The 16,077-nt window shown below is 32.3% G+C and overlaps 1 protein-coding gene across 2 annotated transcripts; it reads right to left on the bottom strand.

The window, feature by feature from the left end:
* Nucleotides 1-8,661: 8,661 nt before the first annotated feature.
* On the bottom strand, nucleotides 8,662-15,312 carry LOC127086600 (peptidyl-prolyl cis-trans isomerase CYP71). Of its 2 annotated transcripts, XM_051027381.1 has the most exons (14): nucleotides 14,916-15,312; nucleotides 14,630-14,715; nucleotides 14,083-14,171; nucleotides 13,278-13,517; nucleotides 13,026-13,147; nucleotides 12,069-12,144; nucleotides 11,822-11,929; nucleotides 11,564-11,740; nucleotides 11,192-11,409; nucleotides 10,970-11,102; nucleotides 10,570-10,793; nucleotides 10,291-10,444; nucleotides 9,160-9,298; nucleotides 8,662-9,059 (listed from the first exon to the last, which is right to left on the bottom strand). In XM_051027381.1, the coding sequence occupies exons 1-13, from the start codon at nucleotides 15,050-15,052 to the stop codon at nucleotides 9,215-9,217; spliced, it is 1,848 nt and encodes a 615-aa protein (XP_050883338.1). In that variant the 5' UTR covers nucleotides 15,053-15,312; the 3' UTR covers nucleotides 8,662-9,059; nucleotides 9,160-9,214. The 2 variants fall into 2 exon arrangements, with proteins under 2 accessions (XP_050883338.1, XP_050883339.1); XM_051027382.1 differs by lacking the exon at nucleotides 14,916-15,312 and having other exon boundaries at nucleotides 13,278-13,525; nucleotides 14,630-14,690.
* Between the last annotated feature and the right edge of the window lie 765 nt (nucleotides 15,313-16,077).

The raw sequence follows: 16,077 nt of genomic DNA, 5'->3' as shown, positions 1-16,077 counted from the left end.
TTGGCTCAACATCAATTTGTTCACCAATTTGTTGAACACCCAATTCTCTCACAAATCTTGGGAGCCATAAGGCTTCTTTGTTTCGACACCGATTCAATGAAGACAAACCATATCATACATTAAACAATCAACAACACTGACATAAAGAACTTTTGACATATACTCACCTTCTGCATCTGTGTTTCGACACCGATTCAATGAGCGTTTAAAGTGATTCACCAATGTAGTATTCACAATCTTTGAATTACTCATGTCAAACTTGTCTAGCACATTTTAACCATATCTCTTATGAGAGCCATAATTTTCTAGTACTTATATCCCTGTGAATTCCATATCAAGAATCTTCTTAGCAACGCCTAAGTCTTCCATGTCAAACCCATTTTCCAACATTATTTTCAGTTCATTAACATCATATAAATGATTAGCATCAATCAACATACAATAAAAAAAATAAAAGAGTCATCATCAAGACTTCTAACATAAATTCAACGGTCATACGTACACCTTTTGTAGCCAATCAAAAGCATGTATAAATCAAATCACTTGTACCATTGTCTTGAAGACTGCTTTAAACCATTCAAAGACTTCTTTAATTTACAAACTAATGTGTGATGTCCAGTTTCACTGAACCTCTATGCATGCTCTACGTAAATACGCTCATTTATATTACTATGAAGAAATATTGTCTTCACATCCATCTGCTCTAAATTCATGTCTCGGCTGGCTACCAAGGCTAATAACCCGAACATGCTAGAAATCTGTCTGACGACCGATGAGAAAATCTCATCATAGTCAATACCCTTATATTGTGAGTACCCCTTTGTTATATGACGAGCCTTGAATTTCCCCCTCTTTTTTTGGTTACTGTTGGTTTCTCTTAAAAACCCACTTACAACCGATGACACTTTCCCCCTTAAGAAGTTGAACAAGCTCTCATGTCTTATTTTTCTTCAAGGACTCTATCTCTTCCACCATTGCACCCATCCACTTATCTTTCTCCTAGCTAGCTATAGCCTCTTGAAAAGACAAGGGTCTCTATAACTAGTAATAAGTGCATATGATATAGTCATGTATTCCACCTAAAACTTCAGTTCCGTGATCAATTTCAGTATCAAAGCCTAGTTCCTCTTGTGGTTTAGGAACTACCGGTTTGTTGGAAGTTTATCCGTTACATGCTCAGACATTTGTAGCAACTCACTGCTTCAACATTAACTACTCATCAAAAGCAATATCTATGTTGATTACCATATTCCTTTTAATTGGATCCTATAATTTGAACCCATTCATACATTTTACATAACCGGCGAATACACACATTTTCGACTTCGAATCAAATTTTGGTCGATCTTCAGTGGATATATGCACATAGGCTTGACACCTAAAAATCATTAAATTGTCAAGATAAATAGGATTACATGTCCATACCTCATTTGCAGCCTTCTCATCCAATGAAGTTCGTGGTGGCCTGTTGATAAGATAACATGACATGTTAACTTCCTCTGTCCAAAAATATTTTGATAATCCAACATTTAACAAGAGACATCCTACCCTTTCAGTTAGAGACTTATTCATTCTCTCTAGCACACCATTTTTCTATGGTGTCTCAAAAAGTTGAGAAATGCCTTTAAATACTGATTTCCTCACAAAACATCTTAAAATTCAAATCAATATACTTTGTCCCATATTCTGACCTAAATACTTGATTTTTTTGCATGTTTGATTCTCTACCTCTGTCTTCCACAACTTGAATTCGATAAGAACATCAAATTTATGCTTCAAGAAATACATATAAACCTTGAGTGAAAAATTATTTATGAAAGTCACATAATACCTGAAACCACCCATGGAAACCTCTTTAATAGGCCTTCCTGCATCTACATGCACATACTCTAAAAATCCCTATGTTTTATGCTTTCGGTCTTGAACCGACATGACACATATTTTCTAAGAACATAATACTTACACAACTCCATCTTGCAACTACAAACACACTTCAATATATTTTCCATTTGAAGTTCCATCATCCCACACTCATTGAGATGACCCGAAAACATATACCAGATTTTGGTTGCATCATTATTAATCTCAGCTAATGCAACATCACTTATAATAGTGTTCTCCAACAATTTGTACATGTTACTTGCAGTCATCTTTGCTTTCATCACCGTCAATGAACCCTTGTTAACCTTTATTATATCCCTATTTCTATCAAACACGTAGGAGAAATCATTTGCCTGTAGAGTACCTAGGAAAATCAAGTTCTTCCTCAATTATGGAGTATATTTAACTCCATTCTATGTTTGCATGTCCATAACGTCCATGCAAATTTTAATTTGTCTCATTCTATTGATAGTTCATGCATTATTATCACCTAGATAAAGAAATTCAAAATTATCTGACTTGAATGTAGTAAATCATTCCCGATACGACTTCATGTGGTAAGAATAACCATAGTAAAAAATTCATGCATTTGCGCACTTGTTGGATGAAACACACAATATATATATTTCACTGTCAGAATCATCGATTTGAACCACATTTGTTGAACTAGATAAGCCTTACTTTCTGTTTGGACAATCCCTCTTCTAGTGCCCAATCTTTTTTGGAACTATAACACTCATTTATTTTCCAATTCTTTGATTTAGACCTATTATTTCAAAAACCTTTGTTACCCGTGTCTTGTTCACTATCTTTACCCCTTTCATATACAGACAGTCGTCTTAGAGTTCTTTCATATATGCTTTGTCTCCTTTGAGAATGAGACAAAAGTATAGTAGTAATCACATCAAGACTAATAGTATTTTTTTTCGTAGGTAGGCGTTGCAAAAGGGTGGGTTAGGGGGACAATTTTTCCTGTCCCATACCCAAACCCGAGTTCCCTAAAATTCCCGCCGCCCCGATCCCTATCAGAAATGAAGAATCAAAATCAAAATCCGTCCCAAACGGGTTTAGGTATATTTGCCTCGTCACCATCCCCGTAGTAAAATCAACTTTTAAAAATGGAAATATTAATTTTTCCAACATAAAATTACATTACAAATGCTAAAATAAAATAATCTAAAAAAATTTCATACACATTTCAAATATTTCAAATAATAAAGTACAAATTAAAATATTAAAATTGACCATATATTTAATATTATAATTAACAAAATTAAATAATAAAGTGTGAAATAAACGGGGCAGATTCATGATGGATACTAGTGTCTTCATTACCCGACTCGTCCCTATATTTTGTAATCTAAGAAAATTCAAATTTGAATCCAAACTCAATCAAAACGGTTTTTACCGGTCAAATTTAGTGCAGGTTTAGGTTGGTCTCCACATTTCAGGTTTTGTTACCATATCTACTACTTGTAAGTAAAAGTAGTCATCAAGTAATCAAGTAGTCATAAGAACATCGTAATGAGCACAACAAGATAACCGCCTTATATTTGTCATCAATATTCACCTTAAAGTGGATAAAATACCCCGTAGACATAATGATAGAAATTTGAAATCGATCGAAACAAATTTCACTAATCGGTCAGTTGTATATAACTATCTCAAATGGAAATACAAAGAGGGTAGATAAGTAAAACAAACTCAAATTCTTTTGAAATGGAAAGGAATAATAAATAAGTAAAAATATAGAGATCAAAACAGTAAATCTTAATAATGTGTAAAAAATTTCACCCAAAATAGCCATTCTAGAAATTTCTAATGGAACTAATTATACTATTCGTCCATCCCAAATTAATTAAGAAACAATTAATTTAATACGAAAAAGAATAATTATATATGACATTATACGGTGTTTCAATCGATTACAGAAGAAAAAGAAATTAAGAGAATTAAAAGAAGGAGAAATAACAAATAGTATAAGATATATTAAAAAGATATATTAATTTTGTATTAGAATTGTAAATTTTTTACAAAATATTTATAATTTGGGATATAAGGAATTTTTTTAATGGAATTTGAATTTGAGATTTTGAGAGGAATAATCAAATCTCAAAATTTTCTCAAGAGACCAAAAGTTAGAGATTAAGTTCAAATTTTGTTGATATGGATGAGAAATTATAAATAGTTAAAAATATAGATATCAATCCATTGTTAATTGATCTATTGGTAATTGTGTTGTATATGATAGAGGACCTTAAAAATTAAAGTTATAATGTGACAAATTTTAATTGACATTGCATATGATTGGATGATATGCAATGATTAACATTCATGAAATTGTAAAAACAAATAATTTCAACTTTAAAATTTATTTGTTTTTAATTTAATTCATGATATGCAGATAAATATAATCAATCCATATGTATATTCTATATTATAAGATTGTGTGTGTTTTGAATCTTCTCTCCTGAACTATCTACACCAGTCAACATTCAACAATATATTTATCCTTGAGGAGATTAATTGAATGAGAGTGAAACAATTATTATAAAATGAAATATTAATTAAAATAATAATAGTAATATTAATATTAAGAGATTAAAAATAATACATTAGTTTTACACTATCATTTAATAGAGATTCACCGTTCAATCATATGACGCAATTAATATAAAAATATAATTTAACAAAATATATAATAGTGATTATTTGACAATATAAAATTATTTACATTATCAATATATATTTTTTTTCTCTAATATTAAATGACATTTTTAACTCTTAAAAGACATATGAACAATTAGTTTTTTCGGTAAGAGAATATATATTTTTGTAGTATTTTCCTCAACATATTAAATGCTGCAACAAAATATTTTATATTTATCAATCATAGAATAAGGTTAATTTGTGTCATAGAAGTATATGTTAAAGAATTTACATATAAAAAATTTGTATTAAAAAAATTAATTACGACATTTTAATAAAATCACTACACAATTAAATATATATATATATATATATATATATATATATATATATATATATATATATATATATATATATATATATATATATATATATATATATATATATATATATATATATATATATATATATATATATATATATATATATATATATATTTAACTTCCCAAGTTATAACTTATAAGCCTCTATATAAATTATCTCAAAGTATAAATCACTTTATAATTCAATACAATATTATGATTTTTTCCCCTAACTTATCTTTACTATTTCTTACTTTTCTTTCTTCCAATTCTCTTATTCCGCTTTCTTTAATAATTAATTATAATTATTTTTTTAAAATATATCTTCTATCATTTATTAATTTTCTGTCTTTCGATTCTCTTAATTTTTCAATTAAAGAAGGACAATATTATAAAGTAATATTTAATTTCTCTTTTTTATTAAATATTAATTATTTTTCTCAATTTTGTCTATGTTAATTTTGTTATGTTTAATCAGTCTCAAGTCGGAATAAAATGACAGAGTTGTGTTAGAGTTTTGATGATAGTCAACGTAAAACTCTGCCGAATCTCTATGACATGGATAAATAACAAATTCTGAATGTTAGATCGTTTCCCGTAAGCAACGTATTGTATGACTCAAATGCAGTGTTAAAAGAGTAAAAGGCGTTGCATCGCCGCCTGGATGCAGTGAAAAATAAGCAAGATTTTCCATATTTTCGTGAACGGGTATGGATAAATAAGTTAGTTCATTAGAGTATGATTCATTTTAGATCATGGAATATACACACATTTACTTAAAAATCTATGGAAATAGTGGACACTATGATTAAAAGGAAGATCAATTTCATGTGCCTACAAGAAACTAAGTGGATAGGTGAAAAGGCGAGGAATTAGATAACTCGAAATTTAAGATTTGGCACACCCAAAGAGTTAGATCGAGAAATGCAATGGGAATTATTGTGGAAAAAGAGTGAATGAAGGATATTGTGGATGTGAAAAGAGTAGAAGATAGAATCACAACCTTGAAATTTATAGTGGAACAAAACACCTTTAATATTATTAGTGCTTACGCACCTCATGTTAGGTCGGCAAAAGACCTTAATATAAAATTTAGAGAGGATTTAGAAGACTTACTCCAGGATATACCCAAAGGAGATAAGCTCTATCTATGAGGGGATCTAAATGAACATATAGGGAGTGTAGCAAGAGTTTTTGAGAGCGTACATGGGGTATGGTCTCAGAAAGGTAAACACAGAGGGTAAATCCATCTTGGAGTTTTCTTCTGCCTTTGATATTTCTATAACTAATACCTAGTTTAGAAAAAGAGAGGAGCATCTTATCACATATGTGAATGTTGTGACATGTTCTCTGATAGAGTATTGGTTATGGATGTAAGAATAAAAAAGAGATCTAAGAGAAGAAGTGACATGAGAGCGACAAAAATTAAGTGGTGGCATTTGAAGGGTGAAAAACAAGGGAAATTCCAACATGAGATCTTAGAGGAAGAGTTTGAGCAACCATAAGAAAGTGAAAATGATATGTGGAACAAGATGGTCTAAGATATTAGAAAAGTAGTTAAAGAGACATTGTGAGAATCAAGAGGTTTTAGACCTAGGGGTAAAGAATCATGGTAGTGGAATGAAAGTGTCCAGAGTAAATTTAGAGGTAAAAATGATTATTTTAAAGAATGGTCTAGGTATAAAATGTCAAAACTTGAGAAAAGTGTAAGAAAGTTAAGAACGAGACCTAGAAGGCGGTGAGTGAAGTAAGAAGCCAACCTCTTGACGGATGACACCAATCTTTGGGAAAATGGTGATTGAACGGAGACTAAGAAAAGAAAATCAAGTCACGAAGATCCAATTTGGTTTTATGCTTGGGAAGTCAACCATGGAAGCGGTCTATCTACTACGACGAGTGATAGAACTATATCAAATGGTCCAACAGGACTTGCACTTAATTTTTATTGACTTGGAGAAGGCATATGATAGAGTGTCTAGAGAGATTGTGTATAAAACCTTAGATAAGAAAAGTATTATGATTGCATATATTCGAACTATCCAAGATATGTATGAAAGGGTATCAACTAGTGCGCGGACACATGGTGGAGAGACATACGATTTTCTCATTACAATAGGTTTGCACCAAGGTTCAACCCTAAGCCCCTACCTTTTTACTTTAATTTTGCATGTATTCACAAAGTTCATCCAAGAGATAGCACCGGTATGCATGCTATTTACAAATGATATAGTCCTATTGGGAGAGTTGAAGGAGGATTTAAACGAGAGGTTGGAGACTTGAAGGCGAACTTTAGAAACACGTGACTTTCACCTAAGCAGAAGTAAGAAGAAATATATGGAATGTAAATTGATCAAAATGAGAAGTGTTTCTAACCTTGAGGTGAAAGTTAGACATCATATCATCCCCTAAGTCACGCGGTTTAAATATCTTGGACCCGTAATACAAAACAATAAAAAAACATAAAAGGAAATATAAACCATAGAATTTAAGTTGCGTGGTTGAAATGGATGATGGCTTTAGCAATTTTATGTAACAGAAAGGTACCGCTCAAGTTGAAGGGATAGTTATATCGGACTGCGGTAAAACCTGCGATGTTGTATGAGACAAAATGTTGGACGCTTAAGAATCAACACAAAAATAAAGTAAACATAGTAAAGATGAGAATGTTGTGTTAGATGTGTGGTAAGACTGGACATAATATGATTAAAAATTATAATATTAGAGACAATGTTGGGTAGCACATATAGTAGAAAAAAATGGTGAATAATAATAGACTTCAATGGTTTTGGCATGTAGAGACATTTAGATTCTGTGGTAAGGAGAATATATCGGAGAGAGAGGGGTCAAATAGTTAGAGGTAAAGGAAGACCTAGAAAAACTTATTAAAAAAATCCTCAAATTTAATAATCTAGATAAAAACATGATTCTAGATATAACATTATGAAAAAAGTTAATTTATATAGATAAAAACATGATTTTAGATATAACATTATGGAAAAAGTTAATTCATATTAATTCATGTAGACGACTCCACTTGATAGGATAAAACTTGGTTGTTGTTTTTGTTATATTCTTCCTTTTAATTCTCTTATTTCTCTTTCTTTTGTAATTAATGAAAGACATATTGAAAAATAATGTGTGATTTTTTTTATACAAAATTAATTGTTTTTTAATTTATGTAAAATGTTCAAAGCACCGGTAATTATTAAATCTGCATTTTATAATTTGAAAGAGAGGGAGTGATTATTAAATCCTCTCTTTAAAGTGTTTACTATTGTTTATTGCAATTTTTTTTGCATTTTATAATTTGAAAGAGGGAGTAATTCTTTTAGAATCTTATCCAACTTGCAATTCACTAATACAATTCCACCATCTACTTGCAAGAACACAGTTTAAAATCAGAACGAATTTTTTATGATTCAAGCCTTAAACTTTGAGAAGAACTCGCTCTCATGATAAGTCTTCACCACTAGATCAGGTTAAATGACAAACTAGGGGATCAAACCCTTGCATTTGAGCTTATAAAGGAGTCTGAAACTTCAACCTATCATCAAGTAAACTTAATTTTCGTGTTTGCTGCACATCCCTAACTTTCATGTTTGCGCACATCCCTAATAGAGCATGAGTCACTCTACACATTACTATTATAAAAACACACTTTATTTTCCCACCAATTATGTGGATTACTATTATAAAATACGGTTTATTTTCCAACCAATTTTGTGGATAAAATATAATTCAACTATTTATTCAGGCAGGTTCCCACCAATATCAAAAGCCCTTATCCATAAAAAAAATACATTTGTTGCACTCATGGATCACATTACGTTCAATCAAAATGAAATGCACGCCTTATAATTTTGATTGGCCTGTTTGCAATTTACACCTGTAGCAACTGTATTATCTTTCCATGTAACATACACTTCACAGGTAGTGGGAGCAAATGTTTGGGGAATAGTCTGAATAAAGGAGGGTATAGTATTCAAAGAGAATTGTTTCACTGCAATCCTTGAACTCAATAAATTACACTGGTTGTACCCAAAAAAGAAGTGTACGTCACACTGGCAAAGCAGAAAACAAGACAGTGCCATTGAACTTGAAACATAGTTCAAGATTAAGTAATGAGGGAATCTTTGACCGAAAGAGTTGATGAATGAAGGTGCTGCACTGCATGCCAAGAATAATTACTTGTTACATTTAGATAAAATCAATGAAACTAAAGGTTGATGATTGAAATATAAAATTCTCCTGTTAAAGCCCCACCAACCTATCACCAGTCCGCTATAAACGGCTGACTGCCCGAGTCATGAAAATCAAGATCTTCAAGACTTTGGTACAGTGACATTTAAAATTTTAACATCTTGATATGGCTTTTCTCCCTTGTCCGTCTTCACTTTTTCTATAGCCTGCCAATAAAGTTCTCTATTGATTAATTTTTTCAGACAGAAAAGAACGATCGCATTCATTAAACAAGGACCTGAAAAAATAAATAAGTTCCATAGACCAAAAACCATGGTTGTCAAATTTGCAAGTTAGCGAGTCGGTGTGGTCACAGGTTAGTCACAGACTCTAATCAGTGTACAGTATCTAACTCATTCAAACTGTCAGCTCACAAGTTGGTGAGCTAAGTTAGAAAAGACTCAAAACTTAGGGCTTGGTTGTGCTTCACTCACGTTTTCAAGTTAGGTTCAGAATTGGAGTGGGTGACAAATGCATGAAAATCTTCGCACCTTCACAGCACCTAGAGAACATAAAAATAATTGAAAATAATTGAAGGTTTTGGAAGGGGAGTGCTTTGGGGGGTTTATTTTTCTTCACAATAGAAAATTCCCCTAATTTGGGAGAACTCAAAAAGAGAATTGGAGGAAGGTTTTGGAGGACTCAAGTAAAATCTCAAAATTCAATCTATGTAATTATAATACTCTTTGTATTAAAAACATATTAATAATAAGTATTCACTTATCATTCTATACAAAAGGAGTTTTTCAAAAAGAAAAAAAAGTAAAAGATTTATATATTTTTCTCTCTGCCTAAGGAAAGAAATTAAACATATGTTCGGGTGACACAAAAGCTTGAATGCATGAAGAATATTTGCCAAGTAAAATCTGCCCGAGTACGTGCTGGCAATTCCAATATATGACATGACTTAATATGATGGACTAGATAATGCTTAATACTCCATTCATCCCACAATGAATGATCCAGTTGACCATTTTACACAGATTAAGAAAAAAGAATAAAAGAAAGAGAGAGAATGATATTTTTATCCTTATCATGTATTGGGAATGATGAAAGTAATATTAATTAGAGGATAAAATTGGAAGAAAAAAAACATTGGAAATTGAAATGGATCATCCATTATGGGACGGAGGGAGTAGAAGATAAGAATCCAATTTACCTGGACAACATCCATTCCTTTCACAACTCTACCAAATACAGTGTGTTTGTTGTCCAGCCATGGAGTGGCCACCGTGGTGATAAAAAACTGAGAACCGTTGGTATTTGGGCCCGCATTTGCCATTGACAATGTGAAAGGCCTATCATGCCTTAAACTGCAAGAGAAAAATTATTCGGTGTAAGTTTCATAGATGATCACTACTTTAGTTTCTCTAGCCTGAAATCATGATGATATTTCAAGTGTGATACGATAAAATGTACACAGATAAAATTTGATTACCTTTTGTGAAATTCATCTTCAAATTCTCTACCCCAAATGGACTGTCCACCAGTGCCGTCTCCTAAAGGATCTCCTGTTTGTATCATGAAGCCTTTGATGACCCTGTGAAAAATAAGATTGTCATAATAACCATTTTTGCAGTGAGTTGTAAAGTTTTCCACAGATTTTGGACATTCCTCTGGGTACAATTTCATGTGAATATCACCCATAGTGGTGTGCATAATCTGCAAAAAGAAGAATTGCAATTATCAGACTCTTTAAGGGGAACAGAAGTAATCGTAACATGAAAAGAAAACATGTAAGTCTTAAGCGGAAATATATTTCCCATCTGCTATTGGAGAACTAACTAAATAGAAGAATACAGAAGTAAACTATTTATAGCCAAATAAAGACAACTCACCACATTGTCAGGAAGTGATGTTGTTAGTGCCTTTCCAATATCTGAAACTGCCAAAAGTTCATCAGCGGGAGGCTTTTCATTGAACACGTCTCTTCCCTTAGTTGCATCTTCAGGCTCCTCAGGTTCTCTTCGACTGATATATGAAAATATCAAATAATAAGACTGAATTACTTGGAGTTCAAAGCAATGGTACAATGATTGTTGAAATTTTAACTGACATACCTAAATAAATAAATCCTATGCTTTTTGAAAGCACAACAGAGGAGAGTGGGATCTGTCAAAGGCTCCTTGCTCTCATTAGCATTTGCAGCTGCTGAAGGAATCTTTCTCACTTTTTTGCCACTTCGTTCCCCATGATATAAAGCTATACTTAAGAATCTATCATTATTCTCCACCTTTCCAAGTATTCGAGCAACTGTATTGGTGTGTAAATTAACAATCTATGACCAAGCAGAAGATGTGAAAACATTAGGGAATAAAGTTTCATCTAGTGGCTGCATTGCATTAGCAAGCAACAGAGAAAAGTTACAAGTATAAAAAAATAATTGAAGGAAGTGAAGTGATTGCAACCCAGTTAAGTATGAAAAAACTCACTTTAATCCCAAGCAAGGTTGCATATATAAGAAAGTTGGAACTATCATCAAAAACTGCATTTGGTTGTGCTGCACTTTCTGTCTTCTCAATTTCTCTCTCAACAGCCATTCTTCGACCAAAATCAATGGCTTCCAATCGATATAATGGATTATCACTTCTTTGGAGATCTTGAGCAACCTATCAAAATATGAATTCATTTAACAATTAAATGTCCAAAAACAATTAGAGAAATGCTGAAACTTCAGGTGAAACTGTTACCTCCAGGGATTCATCATAAACACGCCTTAGTTTACCCGTTCTGAACCAAAACACACGTATCCTACGATCAGGTGATGTAATGGAAAATTGTTTACCATCTGGGCTGACCTAAAGGAGGATGCAATACAGATAATAAATACCATCTAAATCAAACCATGGGAGTCTAGCTTTCAGTATATACCTAAATAACTGAATTTATTAAGTCATCAACTAATATTTTGGAAGTGTGTCTAGACAACTGAGGTACCTCAATAGACGAAAGAGAAGTCTTGCATTTTACTATTTCGAAGAGGTTAGTATCACTTCTAACCTTAAAACTCACCCTACAAGCATCAAGGGAAATGATTAAACTGCATCAGTAACTACACAAAATTCATACAACATGCAGCTAAGAATTTCCATAACTGTTCTATAAGATAAAAACTACTAATATAGTCAAAATGTAGAACAATCACAATAATTTTAAATATTTGATGTTTCACTGCATTGCAGATTACAATTCGGTTTCATGGTATGTCTTGTGGCCCCTTATTAGCTGACCTAACCCAAAAGCCTTAGAACAGCAGTCAGGTTTTCAAAAGGTGCCTCTGAGTTAATACAACATCAAACAGAATTTAAAAAGCACGCAAACTCTAAAGTCTGAATAAAACAGTAATTATGTTCACTCTGGCAGTATATTATACGTTGCAACATTTGGAATCAAAATTCTAATTTTCAATTCAATCAAACAAAAAATATCCAATTTTCAAAGTTAAACTTCTCAGTTCATCTTAAATTGACCAGATCCACATCCATCTGTCCTGCCAATAGCACCCAAATAGGAATGATATACTGTATTTAAGGTAGCATTTTTTGTTGGCAAGACGGCAACTAAAACTATTAATAGTAAAATCATGTATGCGTGAGATTATTATAGATGATAGCACCCAGTGTTAAGACCCAGAGAGAATGAGAAGAAATGCTAGATGCGGACTTCAGAATTATGAGTCTTCAAAATACAATAATCCGTTCAGTACAGTATAATCTATCTACAAGTGGTTAAGCTACTCAAAATATGTAAAATGTAAGTGGTTTGACGTATTTGAGTATCCGTATGAGCCAAGGAATTTTGAGGACGGGCAACCAAAAACAATTAAACCTTGATGAATCTGTTATCTAAAAAAAGAGAGGCAGAACCAAAGTAAGAAAATAACAAAGCACATACTCATCCTCTGGGAACTGGAGTGTTGTAGGGTTCCAGTATTCAATAAAGCCCTTTGTATCTGCCGATATTACAGTATCATACACAGGATTGAACTTCATAACTTTAATAGGGCCTGAATGAATCTGAATGAAGGAGAAAAGAATGACAAAATTTGTAATTAAATTGTGAAAAGAAATAACACATGAAATAATGAAATCAAAGCTCATGCATTTTTAAAATTCAGTTGCATTACAGATAATTTAGAATTGGCACCTCTTTGGAGATGATGGGGTCATTCGAACCAGACCGTGCATCATATATATGAACGAAAGATGAGTTCCTGTCACTAATGGCAAGACTAGCGTTGACATCCCCTTGATTATAAACCCATTCAATGGCACCAGGTATGTATGGCAACCGAATCATCACCATCATATCAAAGTTGACTACATCGTATACTTTTACAGAACGGTCATTTGATATTGTACAGCAAAGCAGACCATCAATACTAACCTGCATAGCTGAAATAAGTCATGGTTGATAACAAGTACAACAAGAAGATTCTGAAAACATAAATATTTACGCATACATATTATAACAAGAGAAAATTTTCAGCATAAAGAAATACATCATTAGTATGCTTTCAATAGTCAGTAGCAGCTGTAGGACCCCTATGCACTACACAAAAACCCAAATATTCCCCAAACTTTATAGCCACCCTGCTGCTTTTTATTTACATTTTGGGCACTACACTCTTAAACTTATTTACTTTATATTGTGTTTGGATATTGATAACAATGAACTGTGATTATTAGATATGAATATGTCTTTAATTTTGTGTATTCTTCTGCATTTGAGCTTTTACATGCATATTATTCTATTCAATTCCTTAAACTTCAACCTTTCAACATAGCGGCCATAACACAACCCACTTTGCTACTATGTTTTGAGTCGGACACTACCCACCATTGACTCCATACATAATATCATATATCATAGAATTAAAGCAAGAATCAATTACATCATATAAGATTTTACAGCTGCAAGCTAAAGGGTTGTGCCAGGTTAATCAACTTACAGCTAGACCTTCAATAGGACCAAGATGAGATCTGAAGTGTTTCGCAAACTCAATACCAATAGGCCTTTTCTTCCAAAACTTCAAATGCCCTGACAACAGCAGTAAACCATACAGAGATACCAACATTACGTTATTATTCAAAAAGCTTGGCTAATTTCACTATGATCCAGGTGCGCTACAACTCACAAAGACAAATATTGCATCATCTTGGTTCACACTAAAAATGACGATGCCGCTTTTTCACACTTGAACCCAATCAAATCACATGCCACTTTTTTAAGTTAACTCCTAAAATATCTCCACAGATATCCATTTGACATAATTTGACTGGATGGATATGCAAAAAAGTTTTACACCACCATCGGTGCATAGAAATAAATCTCTAATTGTAAAGGTAGTAGCTAATAAAATCACAACATTAATATTCATGGCTACTCTCCAAACTGCTCAACCGGCAAAAAATTCATAATTAACCTTTAATGTTAGTCTCTCAAACTCAAAAAAAACTTAACACAATTGCAGAAATGACAATCGGAACATGATTTACCATCAGCACTTCCAGTAATGAAAAACTCTGCAGCCGAAACAGCAACATGTGTAACCACATCACGATGCATATAGCTTTTCTCATACCTATAAAACCAAACAAATATTAACCATTCAATTTAAATTTCCATAATTCTCAACTTTCATACACTGCATATTCTCCTAAACATGTATTAGTGAATCCTAAGCTATAGTTTCCAGTTTCAAAATTTCAAAATTTATTGAAAGCAAACCCTAATTAAAAAACTAGAGTCTCTATGGAAAAGAGATTAAGCGCAGTAACTTACATATTAGCGGAAGGTAAAGCATCGAGATAAGCTTGTTCGAACTGGAGAGGTCGCTTGAGTCGAGCACGAGGAGCTGGGCCGGGTCCAACTATGGGTTCGCCTTCGTTTGCATTCGCGCCATTTTCGTGCTCTTCCATTTTCGGATTGGTTTTGAATGAATGAAGAGTGTTCCCACTAAAAAGGGTGATAAAAATTGATGCTGAATATATTGGATGAACAATTTAGGAGGATGCCATGGAAATGGAGATTGAAGAAGTAGAAGAAGCTTCTTGTGATTGAAAGAGGAGTGAAGTGAGAAATCCTAAACCCTAGAGTGGGGTGTCGTTTTGAAAATTCCCTTTCGAGTGTAGTAACAGTAAGTTATTGCAAACGACGATGAATATTGAGGTTGATAAAAAACATACGGATACTTTTTGCACCCCTTTTTTGATATAAGCCCTTTCTTATGTGTGTTATTATTTATTTATTTTTAGAAACTACTATTTTGAAAGTGAGGATTCCAAATATACTTCATGTATTTTTCGGATGTTTCATAGAAATTTATTTATTTTTATATTTTTTTTAAGAAAAGGTTACTGATAAGAGTAATATCTATAAAATATTCATTAAAGTAGCATATTTCTTATGCAATAGAAAATATTGTAGCATATGCTATATCCAATTAATTCAATAATCTATAAATCGTATTATATAATATAATCTTTGTAGTTTATTCAAAAATTAAGTTAATTCAATTGTTTTTTACTCTATTATATTTTAATATGGTATCATAGTCTGTTGAGAGACAATATTTCATCAAAGAAATTATTATTGATTTATTTCAGCCCTGATTACAATAAGTTCCTTCCGTTCAAAGCAATCAATCAATCATCAGTTTATGTCATCATTGTTGAGCTCAATAATCTTGTAGCATTTGTATTTATATCTTCCTCCCTTGGTCCTCGGGTCCTTGACTCGACTGCCTTTGATCATATGACTAGTAATAAATTTATTTTATCTCACTTGACTTATTCTGATTCTCTGCCTTATGTCCCAATGGCGAATGACTCTAAAATTAAAGTTTATGACCTTGGTCAGGCACACCCACTTCCAAACTTGTCTAGTAAATTTTGTGCTCTATATTTCTGAATTTCTTTTCAATCTAATACCTGTTAAAAAACTC

This window comes from Lathyrus oleraceus, chromosome 5 (genome assembly GCF_024323335.1).
Source record: "Lathyrus oleraceus cultivar Zhongwan6 chromosome 5, CAAS_Psat_ZW6_1.0, whole genome shotgun sequence".
Classification (NCBI taxonomy): Eukaryota; Viridiplantae; Streptophyta; class Magnoliopsida; order Fabales; family Fabaceae; genus Lathyrus; species Lathyrus oleraceus.
Note: the sequence above shows the minus strand (reverse complement) of the source record. Positions and strands in the feature narration are given on the sequence as shown.

Bases quoted from the DNA above. Each gene is read 5' to 3' on its own strand.
- LOC127086600 (XM_051027381.1), bottom strand. From the start codon at position 15,052: ATGGAAGAGCACGAAAATGGCGCGAATGCAAACGAAGGCGAACCCATA. The intron at 11,930-12,068 runs GTACCTCAGTTG...ATCCTCCTTTAG, and splicing joins CTTCTCTTTCGTCTATTGAG to GTCAGCCCAGATGGTAAACA. The intron at 11,410-11,563 runs GTGAGTTTTTTC...GCTTGGTCATAG, and splicing joins CAACCTTGCTTGGGATTAAA to ATTGTTAATTTACACACCAA.